Source organism: Oncorhynchus gorbuscha, linkage group LG19, assembly GCF_021184085.1.
Source record: "Oncorhynchus gorbuscha isolate QuinsamMale2020 ecotype Even-year linkage group LG19, OgorEven_v1.0, whole genome shotgun sequence".
In the NCBI taxonomy this organism is placed as follows: domain Eukaryota; kingdom Metazoa; phylum Chordata; class Actinopteri; order Salmoniformes; family Salmonidae; genus Oncorhynchus; species Oncorhynchus gorbuscha.
This window is the reverse complement of record NC_060191.1, coordinates 9,013,119-9,028,523: the sequence shown is the minus strand read 5'-3', so window position 1 is coordinate 9,028,523 and position 15,405 is coordinate 9,013,119. Positions and strand designations below refer to the sequence as shown.

General features: G+C 42.6%; 1 protein-coding gene across 2 annotated transcripts in view; it reads left to right on the top strand.

The window, feature by feature from the left end:
- si:ch211-261d7.6 (zinc finger protein 91) overlaps positions 1–15,039 on the top strand; it is a 17,940-nt gene extending 2,901 nt beyond the window's left edge. The window contains exon 2 of one of the 2 annotated variants that reach the window (XM_046314492.1): positions 12,888–15,039. In XM_046314492.1, the coding sequence (XP_046170448.1) occupies positions 12,888–14,281 (1,394 nt within the window). In that variant the 3' untranslated portion in view covers positions 14,282–15,039. Of the gene's footprint in view, positions 1–1,288; positions 7,084–12,887 lie in introns of those variants that run through there. The other variant, XM_046314491.1, reaches the window with a different exon arrangement.
- The last annotated feature ends 366 nt before the right edge of the window (positions 15,040–15,405 follow it).

Genomic DNA, 15,405 nt, shown 5'->3' with positions numbered 1-15,405 from the left:
TGATGCATCTTGCCAAAGACCTGACATCTACACAATTACAATGATTGGCCCAAGGGGGGCACTATAGTAATCAGCTGAAATTCTAAATGTTGAACAAGCATATGTCTTGTCCTGTTTGAACTTGAATTGTCACCAATTGGCCCAAGTGCTTCATCATTCATGGGGGACAACATGTTTACTGTCTTAGAGTAATACCTCTTAAAGGTCTCTGTCATAGGCTATTTTTCATATAAGCAAAACAGAAGGTCTGAGTTTATTTTCTCAGGAGCTGAATAGGTGAATCTTTGATCATTTTATTCAATATCTTTGGGTGAGATTCTCCTATTTGAGAAATGATGAAATGTTTGATATAGGTAACTTTATGGGGTCTCTATAGAGTAGATGTACATTTGGTTCCATTTTCACCTCAAGGGAAATCATACGATCCCAATTCTTTCTCTGTCCACAGGTCAGTAGTGAATAGGATAACTTGACTGATCTGAAAACCGTGATAAACATTTAGGTTAAATAAAACTTTCCCAATACAGAAGTTTGAAATCCTTTTTAAATTAGGCTGCTTCACCCATTGTCTTTTTATAACAATTACATTTCAAAAGTATATTATCCACAATGAGTTGACTCACCATCGTTGGGGTGATATGCACTTTAGCAAAGATGTTCATAATTGTCAAGTAAAATGTATTTTTGTCAAAATATACATCTATCCAAACAAGTTGTATCCATTGCAAAAAATGTATCTTGATGATAATATGTATCATTGTAATAAAATATGCTTAAGTCTTGTTTCTTTTTGACAGTAATGGAATTTTGGATGATGGCACCTTTATAATCGTTTAAACTTTTTTAAGACAAACATTTTCTCCTTTCCTCCAATCCTGAGCTGTGCTGCTGCAGGAAGGGGGTGTTGCCTAGGCAACCCAAGACTTGATTGCTTCAACACCTTGCTTATTCTGCAAGGAGCAACTAAGTTTCATGACATTGTAACTAGTCCATGTTACCATTGAAATGGACAGCATAAATGCCCAGCTGTCCTGTCTTCAGTCAGCTGTTCTTTCTACACCAAAATAATTAAACGGTTATGACGATTATTTTAATTTTCATGACTGTCTTCATCCATATTCGTTGCTTACACAATTGTACGCTAATTGTGAAAGCCCTAAATGTACATGAGGGCACTTACTCATTATCTGACATAAATATTCATTTGTGTTATTGTTTGGTTTTCTTTTCTCTTTTCTTTGGCAACAGGAGTCGCCCTGACCTCCCATTTTCCCCTTTCTATTTTTAGGGGATGGGCTTTTCCGCTGTCTGGATTGTGAAGAAGTCTTTGGGGAGGAGGCGGCTTACCAGGAGCATCAACATGAGCACACCCATGATGGCCCAATAGTCTGCCTGGACTCTGACTCCCATTTGGATGGCTTGCTTGTTTCAGAGAGTGGGGGCCAACGGACACTATGTTGCGCTCTTTGTGGGCGCCATTTTGCAGACTCAAGGGGTTTTTACTCACACCAGGTCAAACACCGTAATGAAGCCCTCAAGCAGTCAACTCCTGTTTTGCAATCAACTCCTGTGGCCCTGTCAACAGCTGGGCCCCAGTCAACTCCTGATCAGAGCTTGGGGGTGGCTAAGCAGTATGTCTATGAATGTGAAGACTGTGGGAAAACCTATACTTCGATGGGCTCTTTCATCAGTCATACACGCTCACACAAGCAAGCTTCCAAATCAGTTTTCCATGAGCTGGCACACCTGAAAAAGAAGTCCTTTGAGTGTCAAACTTGTGGTCGCTGTTACTCCCGTTCATCAGCTCTTGATGCTCACCGGCGTTGTCATGAGGTCAAACTAATCCCAAAGTCCCGCAAAAGGGATGCAGAGAAGCAACCACCCGCAGAGGAGCCTGCCATTGCAACAGAGGACAGCAACAAAGCTTCTGAACAGGTAGATGAGGCACAGGAAAATCTGTTTGGGTGTTCATGTGGCAAAACATTTCGCGCCCAGTCTGGCCTGAAAACACACCAACGATTTAGCCACAATGACAAATGTTCTCCTGAAAAGCTTAAGAGAAAACCCAACAAATTTGACTGCAGTGAGTGTGAGAGGACCTTCAGTACTTACGCCGGCATGCTCTGCCATCAACGTTATCATATGAAACGAGGTGGTAGTGGTGGCAAAAGGTTTCCATGTGAGGAGTGTGACAAGGTCTTCACAACGCTCACATTCTACTACAAGCACCAGCGTTTGGCTCATACTCAAGAGACTCCAGCAAAATCTTTCCTTCATCAGGTTTGCCAGCTCCAGAAGAAAGCGTTTGAGTGTCAGGAGTGTGGGCTCCGATTTTCCAGGGCCTCGGCTCTCCAGTCCCATCGGCTTTGCCATAACGATGTTTTTGGACGGACTGAGAAAGAATTCCAGACACAAACATCCCCACTACCTCAACATAAGCAATTACTGGATAACAAGACAGAAACTGAAACATTTGCTTTCGGGGCCATTGTCTACCCACAGGACACCCTTCAGACCCCTGTGACTGAGAGAGACCCCTGTTTCTATGAAACTGATGGGGATGCAGAGGCTGATGGAACTGATGATGTCAATGTAGAGGTGATCAGTATAAGTGCCTCAGATGGCTCTGTAAGGGATGAAGAAGAGTCACAACAAGAACTCAACCCTGATCTTGAATTACTGTGTGAATCAGACCAGGAGGGAAAAGATGAGATGGATGCTGTGTTGTTTCCAACGGAGTACATTTCTAGTACACTTAAGTCTAAACCAGAGATTGATCTGAAAATTGTACAAATTGACTTTCCGCCATTTGTCGGCGAAGGAACTCAAAGGGAGAAGGTTCAGGGACTAGACCCACCTAAAAGATTTAACTGTCCTGAGTGTTACCGCTGGTTTACCAGTGCTGCATCTTTGCGCTCTCACAAACTGTGGCACAGAGTAGATGGCAAAAAACGATGGAATCCTGAAAAGGATCTTTTCAAGTGCGACTTTTGTGGGTTTGACACTACACATCGGAAAACGTACCACAATCACATGCGAAAACACGATGGACGAAAACCCCACAAGAGTGTATTGTACCAGCTTGCCGGACTACAGAAGAATAGCTTCAAATGTGAGGTGTGTGGAAAGTGTTTCTCACGCATGTCTGCACTACACTCTCATCAGCAACAGCATCCAAAAAGCAAAGCTCATCCATGTCCAGATTGCGAGAAGACTTACTCTAATGCCAGTGGTTTGTACAACCACCGCAAAAGCTGCCACGCTCCAACCCCCACCCCAGATGAAGTATCAGACACTAAAACTGAAGTGTTTAATCCAAAGAAGACTTTATTAGGCCCAACGGTTTATTGCGAGCGATGTGGGAAGGGCTTCTGGTCATTGGGTGCTTACGCTCACCACAAGCAGAATCAAGCTCAGTGTGCACATTTGAAGGAGAAGAATGAGCCAACAGTGTCTTCGCATTCTGTCAATGGCCCTCCACGTGTTCGTGGTAAAGTTGCTTGCCCTGTATGCAGAAAGAAATTTCGTCACCAAGGCATTATGAAATCTCATATGAGGAAGCACGAGAATGGGAATCATAGATGTGAGCTTTGTAACAAGTCTTTTCGCATGTTCTCAAGCCTCCTCAGGCACCAGGTTGTACATAATGCTCAAATCCTCCCGCCTCCTATCAAGTCTTTTCAACATCAGGTAGAACAAGTGAAGAAGAATGCATACAGCTGCCCTGATTGTGGAAAACTGTTTTCACGAGCCAAGGCACTTAAATTCCACATGAAGAGCCATGGTTATGAGACCGACTACTCTGCCTCATCGCCTAAATCTGCTCTTGAGCTAGAGGGGCTGAAGTGTTCAACATGCCTTTCCCATTTCAGCAACAAATCTTCATTGCACACTCACCAAAAACAGTGTGGCAAGAAAAAGACTGTCATTAAAAGCCACAAGGATGATATTGTCCAACATGACACAGCTCCTAAAGTGAAGAAGCTCAATTGTCCCTCCTGCCCTTCTCTTTTCAACAATTTACTGTCATTGCAGTATCATCGAAAAGAATGTGGCAAGCCGAGGGCAGTTGCAGGCTTGGATGTCAAAGCGAAAGGAGGGATAGAGAAGGTGACAAAGTGCATTGTCAAAGACCTTGTGGAAACAACTCTGTCAAACAACTCTGGCACTGAGAAAATGACTAAATCTGTTACTGAGAAGGAACGTGGTGAACAAAAGGAGACCAATGAGTCCCTAACCTTGAAGAAAGCTGCCACAATCAACACAACTGATCTGAAATACAAATGTAAAGAGTGTGAGAGAAGCTTTGCTGTTGTAGGAGCACTGAATTTCCATAAAAGGATTCATGTTCTGGGTCACAAGTCTAAAGTAAAACCGAAGCTGAAATTTCAAGTGGCCGCAATCCCTGAAGAACCCAAGCAACCCAAAAAGGTAGAGCAAACAACTAAAGGCCAATTCTGTTGTCCAGAATGCGGAAGACGTTTTATCTCCAATGCAGCCCTTGGCACTCACAGACGATGGCACACAGATAAGAAGTTTGCTGGTTCACTGATAAAAGATGACAATATAAGTTCTGTTGGGCAAAAGTCAGTGGACGAGGGACCTTTTCAGTGCAACAAGTGTGGTAAGGGCTTCTTTTACCTGTGTGTTCTCCGCCGGCACCAGTTGTATTACCCGCCATGTCAGACCAAAGCCAAGCCAGAGCCTGCAGCGGACACCAGCATGGAAGGCAACCGCAAACCCTCACACGCTGAATTTGCATGTCCAGAATGTAACACAACTTTCGTCAAGGGCTCACTTTTAGCAGCTCACCATGAAAGTGAGCATAACAAACCCATTGAGTCTGCAGATCTTCAGGGGGACCAGTCCATGACCGTGTCCATTGAAGAGGTCCCGGAGCAGCCTGCCACGTCACACAGCAAGTCTGAAGTCATTCCATTAAAGAAGCCAAAGCTTAAATCAAATCTTCACCAGTGTCCCCATTGTGATATGAGCTTCTTGAAGGTTCGAGGCTTGCGTGCCCACAAATGGCAGGCCCACTCCCAGGGCAAGACGGTTAAGAGTAAGGGCACTTTGGCTGAGAGCGGGGACTCTGTTGCCATAAATAACTTGGCTACCAAGGGAAATGAACGGATTAATGAGAGTAAGGACTTAGTTACAGAAAACAAAGGCACTGTTGTCAAAACTGAACACTTTGTCACAAAGAATAAGAATGCTGTTGGCAGAAGGAAGAAGAAAGGTCGACCAGGTTTAAAATCCATCCCTTGCGTTGACTGTGGGAAGAGATACAGTTCTTCTGGGGCACTCTATAATCACAAGAAGATCTGTGGAGTGCTCAAACAGGAAGTTAATCCAGGAATGGCAGAAGTAGTGGAAGAGGAACCCTCACCACCAACCCGCCTCTATGAGCAGACAATCAAATACCTCTTCAAGTGTGACAAGTGTGGAAAAGCTTTCCCAACTGAAGAGCAACTAGGAACCCACAAGGACTTGGCAAAGAGCCGACCTCACTCTTGCGCCCTGTGCTGCCGTGGATATTGGACTGAGACTCAGTTGCAACAGCACCTGGCCTGGCACGACGAGGTCCGCCGACGACTACCAACAGAGCTTCGTTACAGACTCAGTGCTTCTGTAAGCACAGGGCCCGCCAAACTCAATGTCCCTCTGCCTGCTTTGAAGGCGAAGTCATCCCTCAAGCCACTATCTACACCCCCCTCCCGGCCACAGAATAGCCACAAGTGCCAGCACTGTGGAAAAGCGTTTCTATCTCCAGGTGCTCTGCATAAACACGAGGCTCAACACGACAGCGATGGCTCCTACCGTTGCTCCCTTTGTCCCCGGACCTTCAGTGAGATTCGGGACCTCATTGACCATCACCAGGAATGTATGGGTGATGACAAAGGGCAGAGAGATCCCTACACTGCTGTCTCCTCAAGAGACACCGATGGCCTTACCTGCATTGAATGTGGAATGCGTTTCAGTCGAGAGTTGGAGTTGCACCAGCACTACATTGAACATGCTCGTGGAGCATATTAGATTAACGATGGAACTAATACAAGTCAGGAGATATTAGAAGTGGAATTTGACTTTCATGCACTTATGTACCTCCTTATACTTCAGTTCAATTTCCAAGGTGGACATTTTTTTTCTCCAGGGTATTTTCAAGGACTAAGTGTCCAAGAGACTTGCTACATTTGACTATTCTGATTATATCTATAGAATGCTGTTAACATTATTGCAAATATATCCACTAAGTGCTTCTTTTAGCTCTTGACACCATTATTTTATCTTTCTCAGGCTTTATTTCACACTGGACCTGTACATAGAAAAACTCCTTTTATCAGTTCCACTGATTTGAAATGTGTCCTTTTGGTGTAGAAATGTGTAGTTATAGAGAAAGTTCACTAACTGCGGTTTCATTTAGAAAATGGTTCTGTTTCTCTGCCGAGAAATGATTACATCCTGTAAAGTACAGTGATTTGTCTGTCAAGGTGGGCACTAATTTAAGGTTGTTTTGCTTGACTTAGTATGCAAGGGGAGAACGTGAGTCACCCACTTTCAGTAACATGCACTTGACTTTCTTTTGAGAAATTAATCCAGTTCTGGCATTAACCTGTCTATATAAGATGGATGTTTATAGTATTATTAGTACCTATTTCTGGCTGTTTTCTTTTACAAAATGTTACCAAACTAACATTGTATCATTTAAGTCACTCTGGATAAAAGCGTCTGCTAAATGACTTAAATGTAAATTTAATAATTAGAAAATGTAATGTTTTCCTGGATTTCACTACCAAAGTTCCCAAATACTAACAGTTGATTGTTACTTTCCTGTGTTGTGTAAACATGTATCTATCGTAATGAGTTTGATTTAACAAACTGGTTTAGCATATGTTCAAGGAGTTGTTATTTTCCTTGTTGGATTAAATGAAACGTTCAAGTTTTTAGACTATTGCTAATCTTTTGAAGTCATGACCTTTATGATAACTCATTTCAATGTAACCTTTTCCCTGTACCTTTAAACTACTACTGGTGTCTTATTAATGCAGACATGAAGAGTTTTAGTAAATGGTTAAAACTGTAGTTAAGTTTCCTGTGTTTTTCATTGTGTGGACTGAGTTACTGGTTTTAACGGACCTTTAAACTTGACTCTAGTGGGCTTCCAGTCATGACGCGTCATGTTTACCGTTTGTCGGAAATGGTTGAGAAACATCACTACAATATAGATTATAAAACGCTTTCAAACTTAAAGCTGCAATATGTACAGTGCATTCAGAAAGTATTCAGACCCCTTTACTTTTTCCACATTTTGTTACGTTAGGCTTATTCTAAAATGGATTAAATGGTTTTCCCCCTCATTAATCTACACAATACCCCACAATGACAAGGCGTAAACAGGTTTTTAGAAAGTTTAGCCAATGTATTAAAAAAATATTTAAAAACTCACGTTTACATAAGTATTCAGACTCTTTACTCAGTACTTTGTTGAAGCACCTTTGACAGCGATTATAGCCTCAAGGCTTCTTAGGTATGACGCTACAAGCTTGGCACACCTGTATTTAGGGAGTTTCTACCATTTTTCTCTGCAGATCCTCTCAAGCTCTGTCAGGTTAGATGGGGAGCATTGCTGCACAGCTATTTTCAGGTCTCTCCAGAGATGTTTGATCGGGCTCTGGCTGGGCCACTCAAGGAGATTCAAAGACTTGTTCTGAAGCCACTCCTGCGTTGTCTTGGCTGTGTACTTAGGGTAGCTGTCCTGTTGGAAGGTGAACCTTTGACCCAGTCTGAGGTCCTGAGCGCTCAGACTGGGCCACCACCATGCTTCACCGTAGGGATGGTGCCAGGTTTCCTCCAGACATGTAGCTTTGCATTCAGGCCAAGGAGTTCAATCTTGGTTTCGTCAGACCAGAGAATCTTGTTTCTCATGGTCTTGAGTCCTTTAAGTGCCTTTTGGCAAACTCCAAGCAGGCTGTCATGTACCCTTTTACTGAGGCGTGGCTTCCATCTAGCCACTCTACCATAAAGGCCTGATTGGTGAAGGGCTGCAGAGATGGTTGACCTTCTGGAAGGTTCTCCTATCTCCACAGAGGAACTCTGGAGCTCTGTCAGAGTGACCATCGGGTTCTTGGTCACCTCCCTGACCAAGGCCTTTCTCCCCTGATTGCTCAGTTTGGCCAAGCGGTCAGCTCTTGGAAGAGTCTTGGTGGTTCATAACTTCTTCCATTTAAGAAATGTGTTACTGGGGACCTTCAATACTGCACAATGTTTTTGTACCCTTCCCCAGATCTGTGCCTCAACACAATCCTGTCTCTGCGCTCTACGAAACATTCCTTTTGACCTCTTCCTGTTTTTTGTTCTGACATGCACTGTCAACTGTGGGACCTTACATAGACAGGTGTGTGTGCCTTTCCAAATGATGTCTAATCAATTGAATTTACCACAGGTGGACTCAAGGATTATCAATGGAAACAGAATGCACCAGAGCTCAATTTCAAGTCTCATAGCAAAGACACTGAATACTTATGTAAAGGTATTTCAGTTTATTTTTAATCAATTTGCATACACTTCTAAAAACTTGTCTTTGCTTTGTCATTATGGGGTTGTGTGTGTGTATATAGACTTTGATTAAATACATTTTAGAATAAGGCTGTAATGTAACAAAATGTGGAAAAGGGGAAGTGGTCTGAATACTTTTGGAATGCACTAACTTTTTGGCCGACCTGACAATTCCCGTAAGTGTGGGTAATTCTGAATTAATCATGAACAGTGAGTGAGAAAGTTAGTCTCGCATATCACACGGCTGTGATTGGGAGTCCCAAAGGGCGGTGCACAAATGGCCCAGCATCGTCCGGGTTTGGCAGGGGTAGTCCGTATTTGTTCTTAACTGACTTTCCTAGTTAAAGGTTAAATAAAAATGAAATACCCCCCAAGACATGCTAACCTCTCACCATTACAGTGTCAGGGGAGGTTAGAATTTTTGGGGGAGCATGATATTTGTGCGTCCAACTTTCTCACTCATCTTTATTCATGTTTCATTCAGGATTATTTGTGATCATGGTAGAATCCACATTAAAGGAGAAGTGTTTAGAAAAAATATTTTTTACGGTCAGTGAGTCCAAACTGACATGATGCATTATTTATCATTTCATTTCCATTGGGCACGGAATTATCTGAAACACAACCAAAACAAACAGCAAATGCATCCAACAAATGTGTAGAGTTGCAAGCTTGATGTAGTCATTGCGTGAAAGTGTTTCACTTTTTAATACACCTATGGTACTAGTCAAAAGTTTGGACACCTACTCATTCAAGGGATTTCCTTTAAAAAAACAAATCTTCATTGTAGAATAATAGTGAAAACTTCAATAACACATTGAATCATGTACTAAGTAAAAACGTGTTAAACAAATCCAAATATTTTATATTTGAGATTCTTCAAAGTAGCTACCCTTTGTCTTGACAGCTTTGCACACTCTTCGCATTCTCTTTGCATTCTTGAAGGAGTTCCCACATATACTGAGCACTTTTTGGCTGCTTTTCCTTCACTCTGCGGTCCAACTCATCCCAAACCATCTCAATTGGGTTGAGGTCAGGTGATCGTGGAGACCCGGTCTTCTGATGTAGCACTCCATCACTCTCCTTGGTAAAATAGCCATTTCACAGCCTGGAGGTGTGTTGGGTCATTGTCCTGTTGAAAAACAAATGACCGTCCCACTAAGCGCAAACCAGATGGGATGGCTGCAGAATGCTGTGGTTGTCATGCTGGTTAAGTGTGCCTTGAATTCTAAATAAATCACTGACTGTCTCACCAGCAAAGCACCATCACACCACCACCTCCACGCTTCATGGTGGGAACTACACATGCAGAAATCATCCGTTCACCAACTCTGCATCGCATAAATACACGGCGGTTGGAACCAAAAATCTCATATTTGGACTCATCAGACCAAAGGACAGGTTTCCACCAGTCTGTCTATTTCTCATGTTTTTTTGGTCCAAACAAGTCTCTTCTTATTATTGGTGTCCTTTAGTAGTGTTTTCCTTGCAGCAATTTGACCATGAAGGCCTGATTCACGCAGTCTCCTCTGAACAGTTGATGTTGGTGTGTCTGTTACTTGAACTCTGAAGCATTTATTTGGGTGGCAATTTCTGAGGCTGGTAACTAATGAATTTATCCTCTGCAGCAGAGGTAACTCTGGGTCTTCCTTTCCTGTGGCGGTCCTCATGAGAACCAGTTTCATCATAGCGCTTGATGGTTTTTGCAACTGCACTTTAAGAATCTTTTATATTTCTTGAAATGTTCTGCCTTGACTGACAAAGTAATTATGGACTGTTTCTCTTTGCTTATTTGAGCTTTTATTGCCATAATATGGACTTAGCCCTATTTAGTAAAATACCATCTTCTGTATACCGCTTCTACACACAACTGATTGGCTTAAACACATTAAAAAGGAAAGAAATTCCACAAATTAACTTTTTAACAAGGCACACCTGTTAATTGAAATGCATTCCAGGTGACTACCTCATGAAGCTGTTTGAGGGAATGCCAAGTGTGCAAAGCCGTCATCAAGGCAAAGGGTGGCGACTTTGAAGAATCTAAAATGGATAACATTTTGATTTGGTTTAACACTTTTTTGTTTACTACATGATTTCATATGTGTTATTTCATATTTCTTATATTTCATTATTTAGGATACCGTGTACAGTGCTGTAATTTCTAAACGGTTCACCTGATATGGATGAAAATACCCTCAAATTAAAGCTGTCTGCACTTTAACCTCAGGCATTGAACACTACATCAAATCCAATTTTATTGGTCACATACACATAGATTTAGCAGATGTTATTGCCGGTGTAGTGAAATGCTTGTGGACACCTGCTGGTCGAACATCTCATTCCAAAACCATGGGTATTAATATGGGGTTGCCCCCCCCCCCCTCTTTGCTGCAATAACAGCCTCTACTCTTCTGGGAAGGCTTTCCACTAGATGTTGGAACATTGCTGCGGGGACTTGCTTCCATTCAGCCACGAGCATTAGTGAGGTCGGGCACTGATGTTGGGTGATTAGGCCTGGCTCGCAGTCAGCGTTCCAATTCATCCCAAAGGTGTAAGATGGGGTTAAGGTCATGGCTCTGTGCAGGCCAGTCAAGCTCTTCCACACTGATCTTGACAAACATTTCTGTATGGACCTTTCTTTGTGCACAGGGGAATTGTCATGCTGAAACAGGAAAGGGCTTTCCCCAAACTGTTGCCACAAAGTTGCAAACACAGGATTCTCTAGAATGTCATTGTGCTGTAGCGTTAAGATTTCTCTTCATTGGAACTAAGGGGCCAAGCCTGAACCATGAAAAACAGCCTCAGACCATTATTCCTCCTCCACCAAACTTTACAGTTGCCACTATGCATTGGGGCACGTAGCATTCTCCTGGCATCCACCAAGCCCAGATTCGTCTGTCGGACTGCCAGATGGTGAAGCGTGATTCATCACAATAGAGAACTTGTTTCCACTGCTACAGAGTCCAATGGAGGCGAGCTTTACACCACTCCAGCTGACGTTTGGCATTGCATATGGTGATCATAGGCTTGTGTGCGGCTTCTCGGCCATGGAAACCTATTTCATGAAGCTCCCAGCGAACAGTTGTGCTGACGTTGCTTTTAGAGGCAGTTTGGTACTCGGTAGTGAGTTTTTCAACAGAAGACAGATTATTTTTATGTGCTTCAGCACTCGGCGGTCCCATTCTGTGATTTTTGTGTGGCCTACCACTTCGCGGCTGAGCCGTTGTTGCTCCTAGGGTGTTTCCACTTCACAATAACAGCACTTAGTTGACCAGAACAGAGTTTTGACGAACTGACTTGTTGGATATGTGGCATCCTATGACGGTGCCACGTTGAAAATCACTGAGCTCCTGTAAGGCCATTCTTCTGCCAATGTTTGTCCTCTCTATGGAGATTGCATGGCTGTGTGCTCAATTGTATACACCTGTCCAACGGGCTGAAATAGCCAAATCCACTCATTTTGAAAAGGTGTCGACATGCTCTACTTTATTTTATATGTATCATTTAAAATCCGAAGTGCTGGAGTGGAGAGCCAAAACAATGTGTAACACTCCCAATACTTTTGTAGCTCACTCTATGTTGGGGGTGTAAGTGGTGTGTTTGTATTGTGATCAGTCTTGCAGTGTATTCTAATTATGTATCCAATCATGTCAGTTATTAATGAGCCTAAATATAGAACATTTTGAGGTGACAAGGAGTGTGATTGAGCGTATTGATCCTAGCAGTGGAGAGAACTACATAACTGTAAGTTTGAGTTTTCTGGTGCACTTAAAGTTGCAATATGTAACTTATTGGGAGACCTGACCAAAATCACAGAAATCTGAGTTAAAGCTCATTGAAATAAAGTCTAAAAGGCGGTAGATCTGTTCTGTGTGCTTTTTCTATGCTTCCCGTTCTTAGCTTTGTTTTTCAGTCTTTTACTTTCGGTTTTGTATACCAGCTTCAAACAGCTGAAAATACAATATTTTTGGTTATTGAAAAGGTATTTCACAGTGGTTTATATGTTACAATGATTCTCTACACTATACATTGCTTATTTTGCCACAAACTGAAATTAAGCAAACTATTAGAATTTTAGCAACCAGAAAATTTGCACATTTTAAAACACTATATAATGTGTCAGTTGTAAACATCTTGGTTGTGAAAAATATGCCCCTTCATCCCAAATTCCAAGGTGATGCTATTGATAGTTTGGCAATTCAATCTGAGATGGTATATCTTCACAAAAGTATTGAAACAAGTTCAAATAAATTGTTGAAAGCTTAACAAAATTACAGGCATGTCATGGTACTATATTGTCCTAATTTATGCTCCCTTTCTCTCCTCCACAGTGAAACTAGCCAGTATGAGGTGTCAGGACTGTGGGCAGCAGTTCACTCGCTGGGAGGCCTTCAAGACTCACCTGCGCAAGCATGTTCTGGAGGAGGCAATAGCGGAGGAGGAGGAACGAAGGCAGGGCATTAAGAGAGCCCTGGAGACGAACGGGAGCAATGGCAATGTGGAGTCGGCAGCACCTGAGAAAAAGCAGAAAAATAATGATGACGGTGATTACGAAGAGAACAGTGATGTAGACGTGGAAGGTGATGAAGAAGACGATGAAGAGTTCTTCGACAGTTCCTGGCAGGTCGGACCATCAGAGATCGTCACAGTTCGTCCGCGCGTTGCCATGCTGTCTGAGGAGGAGAAGCCAGTCTTCAGCGGCTCCCACAAGGTCTATGCATGCTCCATCTGTGGGAAGGTCTACTCCTACCTCGAGTCGTTTAGAAATCACCAGAAGATGCATGAAAAAGAAGTTAAAAAACAACCCACAGAGAACAAGTGCCCGGACTGTGGGAAGGTCTTTGCTCGCCCGTCCCTTCTGGTGACTCACTTGAAAGTGCACAGGCCTCCCGTGCCGATGGAACCCTCCACTCTGAAGTGCGATCAGTGTGTAAAAAACTTCAATTCCCTGCAGACTTATTTGATCCACATGGACCTGCACAAGCAGAAGCCTTTCTGGTGCCTGGCCTGTGCTAAGGGCTTTAGGGATGAGCTCTCTCTGGACAAACACCTGCAGGGCCACAACCTGAGGCGCCACAAGTGTGACCTCTGTGAAAAGTCTTTCCGCGTTCCCGCTGAGCTCCGCTACCACTACAATACTCACACCGGCGCCAAGCCCTACAAATGCCCGCTCTGCAAGAAGAACTTCTCCCAGCTGGGCAACCTCATCACGCATCGGAAGAAGCACGTAGGGGTCTACGTCGGGGCCAGCAAGACGCCACTGGGACCCAGGAACCACCTGTTTGCTGGGAGGAGAAGGGTGACAGAGATGAAGAGGCTGGTGTTCACAGGGATGGGTAACACAGAGGAGGCGGAGGTGATAGATATGCTTCAAGAGGAGCAGGAAGAGGAAGAAGAGGAAGATATTAAGGTGGGTGAGGAGGAATCTGGATCAGAAGAGTCTGAGTCTCGTTCTGAAGATTCTGGTGCTGAGGATTCGTCTAAATCCGATTCATCAGACTCTTCTGGATCTGATTCCTCTGATGACTCTGATTCCTCTGGATCGGGAGTGGAGGAGGAGGAGCAAGAGGGGAAAGAAGAGACTTCATTGGAAGCACATGTGGCGGAGCAACAGAAAATACATAAGGAATGGGAGTGTTTTGAATGTGGTGAAGGGTTTGATCAAGAGTCAGCATTGCACCTGCACTATATGAAACACGCCAGTGGGGAGCTGCCAGTACAATGACGGCCCAGTACATGGTGAGATTAGCTGTGAAATGATTGGTGAGTTGGGCACTGTTCAATGTGTTTCCACTACTTCAGAGTTCAGTCACTGCTGAGCCCTTGAATTGAAGAACACTAAAGAAAATTCCAAATGATCCAAAAAATAGTTGATCCCCAGTAGAACTTATTTTTGTCCTTTTTTTCTGCCATGTTTTGAAGTGTGGGTTGAATGGGTGAATTTAGTTGTTTGAGTTGAAGGCCTTGGGGAAGAAAGTTTTTTTTTTCTTGCTACTTTTGTTTCTCACTAATCCAAATGTTTTTGTGCCTTTTTGGTAAGAAAGAGATGTATTGCCAATTTTTGTTGACTGATTTCCAGAATTTCATTTCTTCAACTGTGCTTATCTATACATAATATTGATAGAAGACGAGGCAGATTGGCGTTAGTTTTTCACACCCATTTTCAGTCCGAGAGGTCTTAATTGTTGTATTTACACCGACCATATAGAAAATTGTAATTTGATAAACTGAATAGATTTAGGGTTACCGGGTTCCCTGAAATGTAATCTCAAAACAACTTGCTTTCTTTCCCTCTTCAATTTGATTCAATCATGTCTATTTCTATCATGTTTGTTTATTATGAAATCTAGCTTTCTTTTGAAGTAAACTTGGGTTTTTCATTTGTCAGTAATGGGAAGACATTGTCTGAACATGACTCATTTGCAGAGATGAGAAATGATTTCATATATATGTGTGTAATATATATATATATATATATATATATATATATAATATATATATTTATTTATTTATTTATTACCAGTCAAAAGTTTTGACATCTACTCATTCCAATGTTTCTTTATTGTTACTATTTTCTATATTGTAGAATAATAGTGACAACATCAACTATGAAATGACACATATGGAATCATGTAGTAACCAAAAAAGTGTTAAACCAATCAAAATATATTTGAGATTGTTCAAAATAGCCACCCTTTGCCTTGATGACAGATGTGCACACTCTTGTTATTCTCTCAATCAGCTTCACTTGGAGTGCTTTTCCAACAGTCTTGAAGGAGTTCCCACATATGCTGAACACTTGTTGGCTGCTTTTCCTTCACTCTGCAGACCAACTCATCCCAAATCATC